Source organism: Polyergus mexicanus, unplaced genomic scaffold, assembly GCF_030449975.1.
Source record: "Polyergus mexicanus isolate NDT 795.1 unplaced genomic scaffold, iyPolMexi1.0 SCAF_16, whole genome shotgun sequence".
Lineage (NCBI taxonomy): Eukaryota > Metazoa > Arthropoda > Insecta > Hymenoptera > Formicidae > Polyergus > Polyergus mexicanus.
Genome location: NW_027223336.1, coordinates 6416963 through 6435031, shown reverse-complemented (window position 1 = coordinate 6435031; position 18069 = coordinate 6416963). Strand labels below are relative to the sequence as shown.

General features: G+C 33.9%; 4 protein-coding genes and 1 long non-coding RNA gene across 9 annotated transcripts; 3 read left to right on the top strand and 2 right to left on the bottom strand.

The window, feature by feature from the left end:
• Positions 1-285: 285 nt before the first annotated feature.
• Ica69 (islet cell autoantigen 1-like protein) lies at positions 286-3629 on the top strand. 3 transcript variants are annotated; one of them, XM_070308587.1, is made up of 6 exons: positions 286-628; positions 1193-1461; positions 1615-1957; positions 2156-2431; positions 2495-3113; positions 3211-3628. In XM_070308587.1, exons 1-6 carry the CDS (start codon positions 618-620, stop codon positions 3325-3327), a joined length of 1635 nt encoding a protein of 544 aa, XP_070164688.1. In that variant the 5' UTR covers positions 286-617; the 3' UTR covers positions 3328-3628. The 3 variants fall into 3 exon arrangements, with proteins under 3 accessions (XP_070164688.1, XP_070164690.1, XP_070164689.1); XM_070308589.1 differs by lacking the exon at positions 1193-1461 and having other exon boundaries at positions 3211-3629; XM_070308588.1 differs by lacking the exon at positions 286-628 and having other exon boundaries at positions 1405-1493; positions 3211-3629.
• A 107-nt stretch (positions 3630-3736) lies between these two features.
• LOC138940158 (armadillo repeat-containing protein 8) lies at positions 3737-8085 on the bottom strand. Its single transcript, XM_070308740.1, has 8 exons — positions 7729-8085; positions 7511-7584; positions 6932-7382; positions 6356-6850; positions 5981-6272; positions 4858-5381; positions 4339-4505; positions 3737-4251 (listed from the first exon to the last, which is right to left on the bottom strand). Exons 1-8 carry the CDS (start codon positions 7753-7755, stop codon positions 4215-4217), a joined length of 2067 nt encoding a protein of 688 aa, XP_070164841.1. The 5' UTR covers positions 7756-8085; the 3' UTR covers positions 3737-4214.
• Positions 8086-8828: 743 nt separating this feature from the next.
• LOC138940166 (vesicle transport protein GOT1B) lies at positions 8829-10179 on the top strand. Its single transcript, XM_070308752.1, has 4 exons — positions 8829-9081; positions 9192-9283; positions 9360-9538; positions 9637-10179. Exons 1-4 carry the CDS (start codon positions 9057-9059, stop codon positions 9761-9763), a joined length of 423 nt encoding a protein of 140 aa, XP_070164853.1. The 5' UTR covers positions 8829-9056; the 3' UTR covers positions 9764-10179.
• A 365-nt stretch (positions 10180-10544) lies between these two features.
• On the bottom strand, positions 10545-13934 carry Ant (ADP/ATP translocase). Its single transcript, XM_070308639.1, has 4 exons — positions 13645-13934; positions 12197-12458; positions 11615-11849; positions 10545-11529 (listed from the first exon to the last, which is right to left on the bottom strand). The coding sequence occupies exons 1-4, from the start codon at positions 13805-13807 to the stop codon at positions 11287-11289; spliced, it is 903 nt and encodes a 300-aa protein (XP_070164740.1). The 5' UTR covers positions 13808-13934; the 3' UTR covers positions 10545-11286.
• On the top strand, positions 13013-17553 carry LOC138940098 (uncharacterized). Of its 3 annotated transcripts, none has more exons than XR_011447946.1 (4): positions 13013-13171; positions 14912-15098; positions 16304-16460; positions 16929-17553. It is a non-coding gene; the product is annotated as an uncharacterized lncRNA (long non-coding RNA). The 3 variants fall into 3 exon arrangements; XR_011447944.1 differs by having other exon boundaries at positions 13013-13180; XR_011447945.1 differs by having other exon boundaries at positions 13013-13180; positions 16910-17553.
• The last annotated feature ends 516 nt before the right edge of the window (positions 17554-18069 follow it).

The window sequence follows — 18069 nt, the reverse complement described above, 5'->3', positions numbered from 1 at the left end:
CAAGATATATATATATATAACAAAAAATTACACCAGCGCCATCTGAACATTTATAAACCCAATTAAGCTTTCGTATTTTATTTATCGTGTTAAATCGACTGAAGATAAGGAGACTTACTATCGATTCAGGTTCAGTGTCACAGAAATTTAATGCATTATATATTACATAAAATATTATCTGACTATCTGACAGAAGTTAACAGCTGATAGTAATATTAATTTGTTCTCTTACTATCTTTTATCGTGACGTAAACCACTTTGAGTATATCCAATCATATGATCATATCTCGTATCTCGTCGCTATTCCATTTTATTGTCAGTATTGGCAGTATTGGTCGACTAGAACTGGTGTGGTTGCTTGTCAGACATGACAAGTTAGCCTTCGTGGCCTTCCTGTTTGGTAAACTATCATGTAGAAATTGATCCAATTGTCGTCAGACTGTTAGACATTTTAATTGAACATCAATTGTGCAGTACAAATGCAATCTTAGCGTACGAATAATATGATTACGTGCATTATGTGATTACACTTGAATGATGATACAATTTCGGGCTTATGTTTTGTGATTGTAAACATTAACCCACATTCGTATCCAGATATCAGCAGATCTTCCGTAATGAATGCTTAGTAAGTTTTTTTCTCCTTTTTTCTTCTTATCTAAATTTTGTTGCTTAGAATGCTTGGCTTGAGCTTATCTCACTGGTAAACGCGTTGCACGTAAGTGCGTTAGTGAAGAAAGGGCTTGGAAGATAAAAGACAATAATTGTCATTCTTTCATTCCAAATAAGCTCTATTTTAAATCAATATCTGATAGTTTATCATATTTCATCATGTTATTAATAGATATCATGTAAATTGGTTATATTTTTGTAAATCTTATTAAATTAATTTTTTTTATTATTTATATATAAAAAAATAGTTGGATATTAATTGCCAAGAGATATATTATTTATGGATTTGTAAACTTTCTGCTTTTCACATTATTAATTGAGAAGAGAAAAAAATAGATATGTTTATATTATTCAATATAACAATAAAACTAGACACATATTTTAATATATATATAATTTATCTTTTTTGTAATAAAATGGGAATATATTACATTTATATATTATATTTATCAATTAAATTTTTTGCATATGTATTGATTAAAACTTACACATACAAAATTTCTTTATATCCTATATATAGTAACAGAGGTGCGCCAGGTATATCAGGAACTACTTTTGATTGTTGGGTTCAAAAGTCTAATATGCATGATGATTCTGCTATAACAAAGATGCAACATCAATTCTGGGTGACAAAACAGGTTTTATCTCGAAGATTGGGGAAGAAAGAGGACGAATGTATAATTGCTTCGGATGCTGAATTGGATGCAAAGCTAGAATTATTTCGCAGTATTCAAGAATCTTGTTCTTACTTACAAAGAGTTATTGACAGATACCAAGAAAGATTATGCAGTGTGTTTTAACACAATTTCTAATAAAGAATAGTATATTAATATTATCATTTTCTAACATATCTGTATTATATATCTTTTCTTTAACAAATATAAGATTTAAGGGTAAATTTATAATATTATGATAATGGAATAATTTAAACTTTCTATATAGATTTAGCTCAGGAGGAAAATGCAATGGGACGTTTCTTAAAAGATGCTGGGAAACAAGATAAAACTCGTGCTGGCAAAATGATGTCGGCAGTTGGAAAATCCTTATCTTATTCAGGTCAACAAAGGCTTGCATTGAGAGCTCCTTTAGGTCGATTGTATCAAGAAGTAGAAACATTTAGGCAAAGAGCTATTGAAGATACATTACAAAATGTGCAAGCAATGGAAAAAGCTCGTACAGAATATCGAGCTGCTCTATCGTGGATGAAAAATATTTCTCAAGATTTAGATCCAGATACTTCCAAACAAGTAGAGAGATTTAAAAAAGTTCAAGCACGTGTTAAACAGTAGGTTCCATTTTGCACATTTATGTAATACAAATACAATCACTTGATCTCAATTCCTCTTTTTTAATCATTATATTTAACTAAATTGCACACACACACACACACATACACACACACATATATATATATACCATGTTTGTCCTTATAAATTTAATTATATGTTTAAAGAAAATTTTTTATGTATTTGTCACAATTTAGGGGCAAAATAATTTTTGACAATCTGGCTCTTGATTGTCTTCAGAAGGTTGACTTATTAGCAGCAGCAAGGTGCAATATGTTCAGTCATGCCTTAGTTTTATATCAAACCACATTCCTGAATTTTACAAAGAAATCTGCACAAGCGTACTCTACAATAGCAAACAGCTTCAAAGGCTATCAACATTTTGATTTCACAGTTGTACGAGAACTGGCTGAGACTTCTAGTAAATTGGCACAAGAAACAGGTGGTGATGACGACCCAGAGAATAAAGATAAGTGAGTTACAAAATAAAAATAAATATCATATCATCATTTTTGTTATGATATCAACTTTTATAGATTACCATTTTTTGATATGGATTATCATGACGATATTGAGGAGGCACAAGAAGCTACTACAAATTCAGAAAACACATCAGAGAAAATTAAGCAAAATGACAAGCTCTTAGATATAGAAAATGAGACAAAAGATATATTAATACATTTAGATGAGACTACAAATTCTTCGAGGAACGGAATGTATAATACTAATGATACAGAAAATGATAAAGGTCTTGAAGAGTTCTTTGGAAATTTAATCTTAAAAGATGTCTCCAATAATACTGGACAATCGGTTACAAAAACCGAGGAAAATAATCATTCCATATTTAAGAAAAACTCTGAAGAGGAGAAGTTAGCAATGGATATATTTGAAGAGTGTAATACAAATTTTAATTTAGCTGATTTACCGTTGTTGTCATCAGAAGCTCAACAACAGCAATCATTAAATTTATTGGCTTCTGAAAGTGCAGCGTTATTCGATGAAATTCTGAATGATAAGCAACAATGTACAAACAATGATTGGGAAGGCATATCAAATGATACTTTCCTACCACCAAATATTTTGAAACAGAGTTTAGGAGATGCAGCGCTAGGTATGGGACAGAAGAGTACCACAACTAATAATGTAGACAACAAAGTAAGTGTCTATAAATGTAGTCCAAAATAGTAATAATGTCCTCTTTCCCTCTTCCCTAACATCCTACATAATTAATATCACAATATTCTTTTCATAGAAAAAGAACAAGACTGGAAAGCAAAAAGGTAACTCATGGTTGGACTTATTTGCAGAATTGGATCCATTGACTAATCCAATGGAGAATCTTTCTGGTGATAGTAATGCTTCTGCTTAATTCATAATACATTTTAATAGTAATATTACCCTGACATTCGGGTTATTTGATATTTATAACAATAAGGAAAACTATCAAGTTATCATTTATTATCAATGACTATCATAACACATTGAATGCATAATTCAATGTTTTCACTTGGTACAAGTTTGTATCGGTAATTACGAGTGTTTGTAAACTTTTAAATGTAACATTCCAGATTTTTTTTTAATGTGTCAATTGTCATAAGAATCAAAACTATTTGAATTACATGAATTTTTTCATATAAGCTAGAGATACATACCAAAGATATAAAATTTAATGTTTATTGAACATTATGCTAGTCATATATATATATATATATATATATTTTTTTTTTCTTTCAAATATATATTACAAAATCTTTATTATAAATAAATTTATTATGGATTTCTTTATAGTGTTCTAATAGACATATCCACACAAAGGAATGAAAGTATACTACATAAATATATATATTTTCTGTTTATTTCAAATTTTTTTCATGATTTTATTTATTCTCTTAACTTTTTTCCTTATTGTGTATCAATCCATAACATCTCTCTCTCTCTCTCTTTCTCTCTGAAGCCTCTGCTTGTAAACTAATATTTTAAATTAATAGATATTAAACACATCTTTTTCAATAAAGACAAAAAAATTTTATATATTTTTTCATGTTCCTTTTTGTATTAAATTAAATAAATATTACAGACAGAGTTACAGGCATAGGCTCAGAAATATCAATTTGTTCAATCTTGTTTATAACTTTCAAGTACTTATACATCATCAACCGAGGTAATCACAGTATTAATGTTAAAGTCGTAATATATTTCAAATATAAAAAAGATACTTGAAATCATCCGAGATCTAATCTTCATCAGAAATATGTTTCAAGGCTCGTAAAATTGCGCTAGAGCAGTCTTGACTCTGAAATGAAAATAATAATGAGATTTGTTAACATGCGTTTATAGTAAGAGACAATAATAGATAGGGCATAATATTTATCATTCATACTTGTCCAACAATTGAGTATCTTTTGTGTGACGTAGTTGTTGCAAAATACGATAAATTCCTAATTCTCTTAGACGTGCTTGCCGTTGCGCAGAACCAGGTTCGTCTCTCCAGACTAGGTTACATACACAAAAAATCGCTGCGACTTGTAGTTTCACATTGCTATGCATCTATATAAAATATACATATTGTACATATACTATAAAAAATTACACACACACACACATACATGTACAATCGAAATCGATATTCAAGAGATAATTATTAAATTAATAGATAGAATATTCAAGTTAAATTAATAGATAAAATGCGAATGTTTTTCATTGATTTAGTACACACATTTGGTATTACCGAGTTTATGGCAATCAAAGCAAAATTGTTTTTATGTTATTCCACCCTATTAATAAAACAACTGTCCATAAATATGAGCAACGCCGGCTTATTCGTAGAATCCAAAAAGAAGTTTTATTAATGGAAGCAATAAAATATTAGAATATTATAATAACAATACATTATACGAACCATATAATCCATGAGTTTCTTAAGCACGTCATCATTAGCCATAATGTGATCTCTAGCTCGGTCACCATCAGCGACATTTGCTAAAATGCAAAGCGCTTGCTCCTTGACATCCGCTGGATGTTCCGGATCTTCCAGTACTAAGATAACCGCTTGCATGACGTGAGTGGCATGCTCGCCCATTATACGATCTATGTGAGCCTTAGTAGAGAGCAAGTTTCGTAACAGCCCCAGCGTTTTCATCAATACGCTCAACTCTGGATCGGCCAGAAGGCGAAAAATCTGATCGGTGCCCAGGCACGAGAGTATTTGCGACTTTACACGTTGCTCCGCTTGAAAAGCCACATTCATTAGGGCCCAAATACCATTCAGTCGGAGTGCCGATTCGGGTCGTTTAGTGAGAGAACACAACAACTCTACTCCGCCGGATTCGAGAATTGGTTCTTTGCTCGGACTAAACTCCAATAGTAAATTACATAAAGTACTCGAGGCAACAGTTAATAAATCACCTTCACCTTCGCCTCTACCTATAGTACAATAATTATAACAATGTTAATAGTAACTCATAGTCGGCGATTGAATACTAATAATAACAGCTAATTATAAGCATTGATTTCTTTATTCCTTTTCTTTTTTTGAAAAAATGATCTTACAATGCAGATAGAGAAAAGAGAATAGGTTTATTCATTATTTTCATCTACATGCATAAAAAAAAATACGTCGCCCCATTCTAAATTCACATATCATATCAATTTTGCTATACCTGGAAATACTTGCACTAGATTGCTTGCTTCTTTGCAAAATGTTAATATGACCACTTTCAACAAAAAAATTTAAAAGGTGACGAACTTTTTTGATACGTGTATTTTTATTCAACTACAATTCTCTTGGCTCTTATATAGAATAAAGAAAGAATAATTTACAATGTACATAAATACCTCTTTTCAATATTGGGTTTTTTCTTTCTTTTTGATTAAATTGTTAGTTCGAAATTTAAGACTAAATATACTATGTTGTATCTTACATGCAATATATGCATGCAAGATACATGTTCATTAATGTCTGTCAATGTCTATTATAGTATAATCTGTAATATGCTTATTGTAAATGTATTATCATATTTTACCCTCCAACCCCTTGTCTGCTCCATGTAACAACTGCATAAGCGGCCTCCACACTGCATGATCCTGAAAGGTAGTGCGAAGCTGTTGCACACTCCTCGAAAGAGAATGCAAACATCTAACCGCGGCTAAACGAACGCGGGATCCGCCGGGATCCTGAAGACCAGAGACAACTTGTTCCATAAGACTTTCTGTTTCAATAATACGCTTTCGAATGTCTTCATCGTTAGCACCGAGAGATGCGAATGCTCTAAACGCGGCTTGTCGCATATCTTGCGTTAATGTTGCATCCTGAACCTGGAACAAAAAAAATATCGTACATATTTTTACATGAACACCATTATAAAAATAATATATATTATAGTATAATTGTGGATTACTTGTGGATGTGGTCTTAGTAGCTCTGCCAGTGTCGGTATCAGATGATTACTGATAGATGCTAAACGCTGCAGATCTGTGTCAACTTCGGTAAGATACGCAAGTGTCTCGGCCGCGGCGACTCTCTCGCGCGGTGGTCGGTCTCTATGACATAATCGAACAAGACACGGTAATGCGCGATACACCACTCGCGGATCGGTAGATGGCAATGCGCCAGCTCTATGCATGTACGCAATGCATCTTGCCGCTTCGAGCTGAATCAACGAGCTCTTTTCACGTCCCATTAATTGACCTAATGCCACGGGTACCAATCTACCATGGACGGTAGTGTTTGTGCTGGCTGATGCGACCATAACGGATACCATATGATTCTGGTAACACATGTTTGCTAAGCAGGCCAGAGCTGGTAATTGAATGTCGGACAGAGGAGAATCCAATTGCATCGCCAACGTTTCTACTGCTCCGCCTTTGGATAAAGCGTTTTGTTCCTCTGTTGTCTAATAAGCAATTTTGCAAATTAGTTTCCTTGTGACTGTAATATTTTCTTTTGCTTCACAAGTTTTATGTTATCTTTTTACCTTACATGCTGTAGTCAAAATCGTCGCGACACAGACTTGACAAGTAACTGATCGACTTGCTAAGGACAACAATCGTGGTACTAATGCAGGATCTTGGTAAATCGAATGAACTGGCGCTGCTGCATGCTGGAACACTGTACGTAGACATCGCAAACAGGCTTCGTTCAATTGGTCCAATATCTTTGTTTTGCCATCCATAGAGATCTCAGGAATCGGCGCGGAAAGCAAGACTTGAAGAAGCAATGGAACTACACCTAAATCTACAAGCGCCAATACGTGCTGGTCTGTGCCTTTGGCTAAAGAGCCTAACGTTACCGCAGATTCTAATCTTACACGATCGCTTATGGTACCAGATGTATCTCCGAGCAGTTGCAAAAGTCGAGGCACCACACCTTGAGCTATAACCGAACCTTTTTGTCTGTTGCTGCCAATCACTGAGTTCTTGAGACAACTGAGAAAAAAGAGAAAATGTCCATGTGTTAAAAGTTAATACAATTTTTATATATTAGGCAAGAGAATTTTTGATCGAAGGAAACAAATTATGTTACATCTTTAAGGTTAAATACAATTTACACTCACATAATCGCCTCCAGACATTTCTGCGGATCTGGTGAATATAGTTCATCGATATAACTCCTTGAACTCTCGATGTCCTGTAAGATCGTGAAAAGATCGTGATGTAATTTTACCTTACGAGTAATAGTAATAATAGATTTCTACGAGATCTGTTGGAATGTCAAACGACCGTTTACCGGAGGCCCCGTACGAATCCAAATCCAATACGCCATCGAACTCACCATATATGGCTGCATCACCGAGACCATGTGTACGATTGCGTTTTTACATAAATATTTCGTAAATCGTTTAATCCGATCGATCTTTTTACGGAGCAACTGCCACGAGGACCTTCAAATCCAGTTTGCGTATCACGCGAAACGTTCGCGACTCAATCGTGCGCTGCGTCCTCGTATCTCGTGTTCTGAAGGCTGCGTTCGGGGTTCAGGATTTAGGGAGCGCTGGGGAGCGCACTTTTGTCCCTCTGGCTGCGTTCGAGAACATCACCCGGGTGCACCCGATATTACAGTTTACGTCACGTAAACTATGATATCGAGTGTACGCGGGTGACGTTCTCGAACGCAGCTTAATAAGAATTATCGGCTGTGTTCCGATATTCACTGCCAGCATTGAAAATCTATAGTTTACATCACGTACACTATAGATTTTCAGTACTGGTAATGAATATCGGAATGCAGCCTGAAGATACAGGTGATACAATAGCAACTTCTGATTGGTCCGTCATTTCTTGGCAATTCCTACTAATATTCAAATTATGGAAATGGCAATGACAGTAAATTGTCGCAAAAGAAATTAAAAATATACGTATTAAAGGCAACACATACATAATTTTTACAGAAAAAACATGTGTAAAAAGAATATGTATATATATATAATTAGTGTATATATTTAGTGTATATATGCATGTGTGTGTGTGTGTAATGTTGCAATTTTAATAGCTAGCAATGTATATTATCTTATTATAATCCTTATTGTAAAAATTATATTTTTTATATTATATTGTATAATATCTTTTTGTAATTATATTTAATAAATGTGTATCATTGTATATATTCTTTATTGTATATTCTTTATTACCTTATAATAAAGAAAATACAATTTGATTGAAAATTGTTTTATAATTTGACATATGCATAGATAAAAGGATCGAGATCAATCGAAATGAGTCGAAACGATTAAAATTCGAATAATCAGGATTGATAATTAAAACTTAAATTTTAATTGATTCTGGTCATATTATAGATTTAAAAAATGATTTTGTATGATTTCAGAGAGATTTTAGTGAGATAAGTATGATGAGTAAAATATAAACTATTAAAAGATAATGATCTGATAAATTTTTATTCGTGTATGTATATATACAAAGGGCGTTCACGAAACAGCTGACGAAGCTCCATAATAATCCATGTGTAGAGGGAATTTGTGTTCCATCATAACCAATGACGTGGATATAGGTTAAGTTTTTCTACGTTCATATGTATGCAGTACATGCAAACAAATAAAATCAGTTGTATCAGACACGTTTTTCACGAAAAACAATTTGTAAATAATGTTCGAAATCACGGATACACAAAGTGAGTGCAAAAATTCACGAACCAATATTGATCGACTTGTAACAATAACCGGCGAATATCTGAAATAACAATTAAATGCTATTGATTTTACAATAAGGAATGTGTTTCAGAAATCGGGGTAGGATTGGCAGGATTTGGTATTTCTTTTCTATTCCTTGGTGTACTATTACTCTTCGATAAGGGTTTACTTGCTATTGGAAATGTAAGATTATACTCTTGCTATTTGTTTGTACAAATCCTACAGTTAGATTGACTTCTTTTTAAATTGTTCTTTATAGCTATTGTTTATATCGGGACTCGCGTGTGTAATCGGGCCATGGAGAACTTTAAATTTTTTCTTTCAAAGACATAAAATGAAAGCCAGTGCCTCATTCCTAGGAGGCGTTTTTGTAGTACTTATGGGCTGGCCTCTTGTGGGAATGATTTTAGAAACTTATGGTTTCGTATTGCTATTTAGGTAAGTGTGATGCATTTTAATAAATTTGACACTAGACTATACACAAGAGCTATTTCTATAAAAATATAATTTATTATATATTTCTTTTTTTATTCCAGTGGCTTTCTACCAGTAGCAATAAATTTCCTACGAAGGGTACCTCTATTGGGAACTGTATTGAATATGCCTGGTATTAGTCGAATTTTGGACATAATAGCAGGTGATTCCAATAGGACAACTGTATGATAATTATATAATTTAAATGTTAACTTTAAAGATATTAAGACATTTTTGTTTAAAACTTGTACATAAAACAATCATATATGTCCTGTTCCATATTCTTTTTGTCACTCCTGTTTTAGGATGTCAGTTGTCAGATAGAAATTTTTGTACAAAAACAAAAGTATATACATATATATAAAATTTACCTCCTATAAATATAAAACAATATCAGTAAGCATACAGTATAATTGATTGTATATTTCTAGTTTACATAAATATAACTCGTATATGCTGTCTGATTACGTTAAGAGTGCTCAATTACATATATGTAAAGCATTGCATAAAGTTTTATACAAAAGAAAGTGACAATCTAATTACTCAGTAAATCAATAAATAATTGCCAAAAGCACATACTCTTTTCTTGATCAGATGATAAATGTTTTGAGACAAAATAATACATGAACGTGTTTAATGTATCATACATATATCAATAAGATTTATATATCAAAATTGAGAAGTTATATTCAATATATATAAAATCCTTTCTCAAATTTTTAAAATAAGAAAGAAATTGACAAAAATATTAAGAGCATGTTGAATCATTTAAGCTAATTGAAATTAATAACTGATAAAAACAAGATATTTAATATAAATAATTATAATTTAAAAAATTTAATTTTTACTAAAATAATTAAATTAGCTAAATAATTCGATTTAGATATATTGTATGAAAAGAAAGAGATTTTAAATTCAGTTTTCAAATAAATTTTTGTTATTGACAGGGTAAAATGAAAATTTCCATATGTATGAAATTTTATATTGTTTTTATTGATTTGCTGCTTTCCCTGCATGCATCCTAACATGAACAGATTAGATGCATACATTCTGAGTAACCGTTCTTCATCTTATACATAATTGTCTGGAGTGCGAAATTAAATTATCGTCCATCAAAATTTAATAGACTGGCTGATACCATTAAAATGATATTTTATTAATTATGAATTATGAATTATCTACAACGGGCCGAGAATAAGGGCGGGGGGCGGCCCAGGCTACGCGCCCCGCCATCGTGATATTTCGTCGCGCGTCCCCCTCTCTCATCGATTTCGCGTGCGCTGACTCGATTCTCTAGGAAATTATTACTTTCAATACTTAATATTCTGACCGGTCTATTTATTTCAACGCGCATGTGTGGAACGTTTTCCAGGTAACAGGTGTTTGCGATACCTCCGCGATTATATTTGTCTCTTCGTCATTTTTACGATAATAGAATATGAAAATACGCGTAATGTCAACCGCTGCAAGAAAATACTGAATCCGGCAATAAGTTAAGCAGATTCTCTTCTATCTTTTTACGTTTACAATTTTTGCCGAGTTTCATGCATTTTACAAGCTGCTACGTCGAACGTCCTCGGCCTGAATTACTCGTTCATGTTACCGACAGCAAGTCTTCTGTCTCTGGGAATCGCTATCAAATCGGATGGTATGGATAATAATGACGATGTTTGTGATTGTGAAAGTAATGAGACGAGGATCGTTTTAGCGCTTTAAAGAAGATTCTTGATCTCATCATACAATACGAGTACGAGCGCACCGCCGGTACCACGGAGAACGTTGGAGAATGCGCCCTTGAAGAAAGCATTACCACCCTCCGATTTATAAATAGTGGCCCAACAGTGGAGAGTGTTTTTATACAGAATATCAGACTTGGCACGGCCAGACTGCATCATCATACGTCTACGTACTGTATCAAAGGGATAGGACACAATACCCGCTACAGTAGTTACGGTCTGCAACAGATTTTAACGAATAAGCGAGACAGTTCGATAAAACTGCACGAATCTACACGAAGAACAAAATTAGTCATCTTCTCACCTGGGCAATACCCCATGAGACAAGGAATGGAGTCTTCTTGGGGTCTGGCAACATACCACGGGCAGTGTCATAGAAACCAAAGTAAGACGCACGGTAAATAATGATACCCTGCACCGAGACACCAAAGCCACGGTATAGACCGATGAGACCATCAGCTTTGAAGATCTTAGTTAAGCAGTTTCCTAATCCTGAAAACTCACGTTCGCCACCAGCCTTGCCTACATCAGCAGCCAACCTAGTATGTGACAGTGAAACAGTAATTTTTAGTATCAATATATATATATTGCTAGAAAATATACAAATTTATCTATAAAAACAAATTAATAATATTGATTTTTTATGACATTTTACTCTAATATAATTTACTTACATAAATATGTAAAAGTTATATTATTTTTCATTAAATATTCAATATAAATTTAATATTCAAATTTATTAAATACTCAAATTTTGACTAAAAAAAAAGTACTCATAAAATTAAATTTATACAATTCACCTCTCTAAATTACTAATTACTTATTGATTAATAATAATTTTTGTGTTAGTGTATTGATACAATTTAAAATGCGTTGAGTAATTTACCTAGTTCTGGCAAAGTCAAGTGGATAGACAAAGCACAAAGATGTAGCTCCTGCAGCACCACCAGATGCGAGATTCCCAAGGAAATATCGCATAAACTGAGTGTTCTTATCAACACCACCAAGAAAAACCTGCTTATACTTGTCTTTAAAAGCAAAGTTCAAAGCCTGCGTTGGGAAATATCTGATCACATTGGCAAAATTACCACGCCAGTAACTAAGAAATCCTTGTTCTTTTGGGATGCGAACAAAACAATCGATCATACCTAAAGAAAAAGAGAGTAATATATAATATATATAACACATAACAATAATATATAATATATATATATATAACATATAATGTAAAAATGAACACATACGAAATTTATATTTTAGTTTTTAACTCTCGCATTATTTAAATATTTCAGATATTAGAAAATAGAAATGTGTGCAAGAGATATTTTTTTATATAATATTAAAATTTAATACCGGCTCTAAAAATTGACGAATAGTCACATTTTAGCTATATACATATATATAAATAATTAACAATTAAAACTATTGCAGCGAATCGATAAGTAGTTCTAGTTATGATTTTTTCCATCGAGCAATTTCATTCAATAATCGCAATTGTTTAATGTATCGATTAAATTGTACTGCGGATTTCACAGATAATGACATTTTCCTAAGCATTTCTTTTTTTATATCGAGACGGGATCGTCTCGATAACGCGTATCCTGTTCGGCACGAATGAATCAGCTTAAGACCTTAATGGACGGCATGTATTCGTGACGCGTGGAAGTAGACAGAAGAATCCAGTCTCGTGGTCGACGAAAGGGCGGCCATGTTGGACCGTACCGTCATCGATCGGGGTTAAGAGAACGAAGGAGAGAAGCCACGCGCTGCCATCTGGCTCGAGACGATGAGTTTTATTGAAATATCGATCCATCGCGAGGACGAAGAGTGTCTATATGCGATCGGCCTCGGCGTGGCCGACGTAAGTTATGTAAGTCGCCGAAATTTGGGCTCGACCTTCGTTACATAAATGCGCGAAATTTCCCGACGCGATATATACTCTCGCAAGGCTATCGCGCGCGGGACACGCGAGGCATCCGTTGCTGCCTCTAATGGCATTACATAATGGCCGTATCATCTCTTCCCTCCTCTATCGAGTCACGCTGTAACTCGCTCGTATTCGCACACCCTCGGAACAATGGCACGGTCGAGATTACTGGCTACTGTCACATGTTCCGTGGGGTTGCCATTCATGCCATTCCGCCATGTCACATTAACGGTACCGGGTTCTCCGGAAGACGATCCGCGCGGTATGGTCATGCTTCGTCTCTCTCACATTACTCCTGCCTTGTCGTTACCGTGTGCGTAAGACGCGGCCAGTACTTTTCGCATGATTCTCTAGGACACGGGACAAGAAACAAAAAAGAGAGATATATAGACAAGAGACACGCTTACCCTTGTAACGTTGATCCTCGGCTATCTGCTTGGAGATGTGCTGTACCTGCAGCAACAACTTGACGCGCTCGATGGGCGCGACGGCAGTCTTGGAAATCGCCGCGGCCACACCGCCGGCGATAAAATCCTTTGCGAACGCCACGGGATCCGCGAGACCAGACATCGTAAGGTGATGGGTGCGTGTGTGTCGGTGAAATACGGGTAACGTGAAGGATAGAGAGAGAGAGAGGAGAGACTCCTGATGTCTAAGCGTTTCGGACGCGCGCCGGACGACGAGTGAGCGAGGCGGAGATCGCTCGTCATGAGCGAACGGACTCTTCGCTAAGAATAGCCGCGCATGTCACGTGTATCTATCTGCGCAACTACGAAATCGCTACCGCACGTCATCGCGCGTACCGCGTCTCGGGGTCGTGACACACGGCGCCGTGACACTCGGGTTGGGCTTCCGCCCGAATTCGCAACCTTTATCTTTTCACGGTCGATCTATTGGCGATACGCTGCGTTACGTACCTTTCACGTCCGCCCGATCTTTTCGCGATCCGCGCAAATTCTGCGTTCGAAAGCCGCCCCTTCTCGCGCCGCGACGACGTCCCGTCCGGCCGTGGCCGGCCTATCGCGGCCGCGATCGGTGTCGCGGATATTCGAAATTTCGAACTTCCTCCGATGGCGGGAAAATTGACTTTGGAATGCGCGTAATAAATAAATAAATCGCGATTTATCGCTTCTTCAATTCTTTCTTTCGTTTAATAAAATATTATTAAAAGTATATACATATATATGCTGGAAAAGTAATGAGGATTGAGAAGAAAGAATATTTTGTCGAATAATTTTATAATACAATATGTAATGACGTTACGATGAACACTGAAGATTAATTTAATGAATATATCAATTGAAAGGGCTAATAAAAATTAACAGTCTTAGCAATCATAATCGATAGATCTCGGTGATAGCTTCTCTTGTATTCTTGACAAGTTAATTATAATTAGTTTTGCACAATCTAAGAACCTAAGTAGTACATTATTAGACAACTATTAGAGTAAGAATTTTAGTACAACTTTTATATAATTTGAAGTATAATATATAAACTTTAGATATTACATTAAAAAAATTAAAGTTAATATTTATTTTCTATTTATTCATTAGCAAGATTCCAAAAGTTTGAATCTGTATCGATTCATTGTTGCCAATTTATAAATGATAACCAATTACGACCACGTGATTGCGTGAAGTTGCACGAATATCCCGAGTCTTCACCTATTTTCAGGGCACAAGCTGTTTTAGTCCTTTAAAGCGGCGGCGGACGAGATTACGCGTTCCTGTCAAGAACAAAAAACGAAATGCAAAATGCAAGGTCAATTCTCTCTGAAGAAGGAGGTCAACGGGACGCGTCTCTTGCGTAATCCTGGCTTACGGCCATCGCGTTGCGGAGGATCGCGCCAGGGTTCAATGGGGTAACGTCAAAAAAGCAGAGTGTATTTATACATTTGTGAGAAAAGCGCGCGCGCGCGTGCGGATAAGGCGATGCTAAAATCAGCTGTCTCTCGCCTACACGCACGTGGTACGTCGGTACCACACGCTCAGGGTTGGGAAGTAACGCGTTACTTGTAACGTCGTTACCGTTACGGTTACTTTTTTTCGGTAACGATCGTTACTTTTTTTCTGTTTGTAACGGTAACGGTAACATCGTTATATTTTTACAGTTACGGTAACGAATTAGCCATTACTTTTATCGTTACTTTTTGGTTCTTTGTTATCTTATATCTGTTCAATAGATAGATGTATTTTTTGAAAAATATTTTGTAATCTTCTATCATAGGCTGCATTCTGATAGTCACTGTCAGTACTGAAAATCTATAGTAACGTAAAAATTATAGATTTTACAATACTGGCAGTGAATATTGGAATACACTCTTAATAATATTATCAATATTTAAAAACAGTGTTTGATAAAAATTTTCGACAAAATTGAAATTTGTAAATTACAATTTAAATTTCTATAAAGATAAGTGTATTAAAAAGTAAAGATATTAACATAAAAAATCTAGAATCGTTAAATAAGTTTAATATAAAAAACGCTTGCTATATAGAGACTAATTTAGAATTTTCAATTGTAACTTAGATTATTACATTTAATATTGATTACTAAATAATTTTATAATCTAATAGCTTATTTTAGCACTACAGAAAACAAAAACATAACGAAAAAGTAACGAATCGTTACTTTCGAGAAGTGTTCCTTTTTGACTCGTGCACATATCACCAACAGCGATACATCTTCTCTCTGTATGCGTTGGAGAACAAATCACGGATAGATACGACTACTTTGATCTTTCAATCCGAGCTTGGTTTGAGCGTAACATCTTGATACAATTCAAATTATACTTGACATTGGCCTTACAATCAAATTTAGAATAGAATCTACGAAGCGATTGAGATAGAAAAGACGCTTCGATTTTTTGACAAATTTAAAGTCGATTTTTAGTTTTAATTAAATGTTAGCATTCGTTGTGACTCACTAATTTTCAAAGATTGAATTTTTCGAGGAACAAAAATAATCTACAAATAACACAAAATAAAATTGATTTAAATAAAATTAATTGAAAAAAAACAATATGTTGCCATTAATTTATACTTGTATGCTTATTGTCTGTTACAGTCTCATTAGCAGTCCTTTGGATATCTAACAATGATCAGATGCATATCTCGCACATTTTCAGCTTATTGTTAGCGTTGAATAATTTATTTTTATCAGTACTGTGAGATAAACACCACATTCTGGATGACAAAGAATACAGAATAAAAAAGCATATATAGTAAGTAATTATAATATTGCTAGATAAATATACTATATATTTTAAATAAATAAATTATATATTTTCCTTCAATTAGTTAGATTTTTAGTCTCAAAGATTTTACAATCATTAACAATATTCCAATCTTTAAGAATTTGGAAGATTATGCTGCACGATATATACAAAATATAAATTATACAAAAATAAGATATTCATTTATAAGAAATATCTTACTCTAATATAATAATTTTATTAAAATCATTAAAATCACATCTACATAAGATTTTGACAAATAGTATGATGTGCGTTTATTTTCTCATGTAATTATTAGCTTTATGCCAAAGACTAAAGTAACATATATTTTTTGTCAAAATTATTACTATATAGAAAATTCTTTAATTTCAATTTGAAAATTTTGTTATTGACAAATATTTTACATAAAATAAAATAAACTTTTCTGTACAATTAAGAATTTTCCAACATGTTCAGCTATTCATTATACAATATCGATAAGCTATCTGATGAGATAAGACAGATGAGGAAGCCGTATGATGAGTACGAAAGATTTCAATGAAATTTTCTGCGATATCAATACATATAATTCGTAAAAATATACGATAGACCACGTGCTGACGTTATCAACTCGGGCTCATTAGAGGTCGGACCCGGGCTCGGGGACTCGAGTGTCGCATATTGGATTAAGTGACGACCTTGAGATAGACTGCCATGCTTTGCGACTGCGTAACCGTCGTAACCGTGTCTGCGATTTTCCGATGAACGATCAATGCACCTGAAAGAGCCAGTTCTACCCAGTTTTGTTATCATTGCGAATCACACGTGATTGCAAAACGCGTCTCACTTGGACGGCACGTGGTACTGAAAACGAAAAAAATTCATTATCGTCATAAGTTTCAACTTCGTGAGCGTAATATAATCAGGAGCGATTATTGCCTTCTCTGAAGTAATAATATTTGTGATTTATTGACGTTTGCTCACAACGGCTCGTATTTTCATTATATAACGGTGAATTTGTATTAATTCGAAACCAATAATATATTAATTTAAAAAATTGATAAATTCTAATTTAATTAATTTTGCTAATTCTTATTTAATAATAATTGAATCTATTATATATATATGTATATATATATATATATATATATATATATATATATATGTATACGTATACAATACTAAAATATAATCAATGTGGATTTGAAAGTTTGGAGTAATTGTTTCACGATATTGTTTTGTGAGATGGATCGGTCAGTTGCAATCGATTTGCTGACTGTCCCTGATAAGCTATATATGTATGTGTGAATATCTAAATAGAAATATATAAATGCACTGTCTTTATATAACGTTTCGTTATTTCGTACATCAATTATATACCGACATAAACAATTTTGCTATGAGTTTCTGCACGTAATATACGCAATGTAAATATTTTATCCAATTTTCTGTACGTATAAAAAAATATTAGCAAGTAATAGAAAATATTTTTATGTACTTTGCACTCCGAGACTTTATGGAAAAATGTGCTACTCTGATTTGTATCCAGGTTTATTCTTATAAAAATAGATCTCCGCGTAAAAATAAATATGAGTACTCTGCGTTGATACCACTGCTT

What these genes read in the sequence shown, in the direction of transcription:
- Ant (XM_070308639.1), bottom strand. Translation starts at nt 13,807, where the DNA reads ATGTCTGGTCTCGCGGATCCCGTGGCGTTCGCAAAGGATTTTATCGCC. An exon ending in CTTGACTTTGCCAGAACTAG is followed by an intron (nt 11,850 to 12,196) that starts GTAAATTACTCA and finishes GTCACATACTAG; the next exon opens with GTTGGCTGCTGATGTAGGCA. An exon ending in TCTCATGGGGTATTGCCCAG is followed by an intron (nt 11,530 to 11,614) that starts GTGAGAAGATGA and finishes AATCTGTTGCAG; the next exon opens with ACCGTAACTACTGTAGCGGG.
- LOC138940166 (XM_070308752.1), top strand. Translation starts at nt 9,057, where the DNA reads ATGTTCGAAATCACGGATACACAAA. An exon ending in CGAAATCACGGATACACAAA is followed by an intron (nt 9,082 to 9,191) that starts GTGAGTGCAAAA and finishes AATGTGTTTCAG; the next exon opens with AAATCGGGGTAGGATTGGCA. An exon ending in GTTTACTTGCTATTGGAAAT is followed by an intron (nt 9,284 to 9,359) that starts GTAAGATTATAC and finishes TGTTCTTTATAG; the next exon opens with CTATTGTTTATATCGGGACT.
- LOC138940158 (XM_070308740.1), bottom strand. Translation starts at nt 7,755, where the DNA reads ATGGTCTCGGTGATGCAGCCATATATG. An exon ending in AGCAGACAAGGGGTTGGAGG is followed by an intron (nt 5,382 to 5,980) that starts GTAAAATATGAT and finishes ATTGTACTATAG; the next exon opens with GTAGAGGCGAAGGTGAAGGT. An exon ending in AGAAACTCATGGATTATATG is followed by an intron (nt 4,506 to 4,857) that starts GTTCGTATAATG and finishes TATTTTATATAG; the next exon opens with ATGCATAGCAATGTGAAACT.
- Ica69 (XM_070308587.1), top strand. An exon ending in ATACCAAGAAAGATTATGCA is followed by an intron (nt 1,462 to 1,614) that starts GTGTGTTTTAAC and finishes CTTTCTATATAG; the next exon opens with ATTTAGCTCAGGAGGAAAAT. An exon ending in GACCCAGAGAATAAAGATAA is followed by an intron (nt 2,432 to 2,494) that starts GTGAGTTACAAA and finishes CAACTTTTATAG; the next exon opens with ATTACCATTTTTTGATATGG.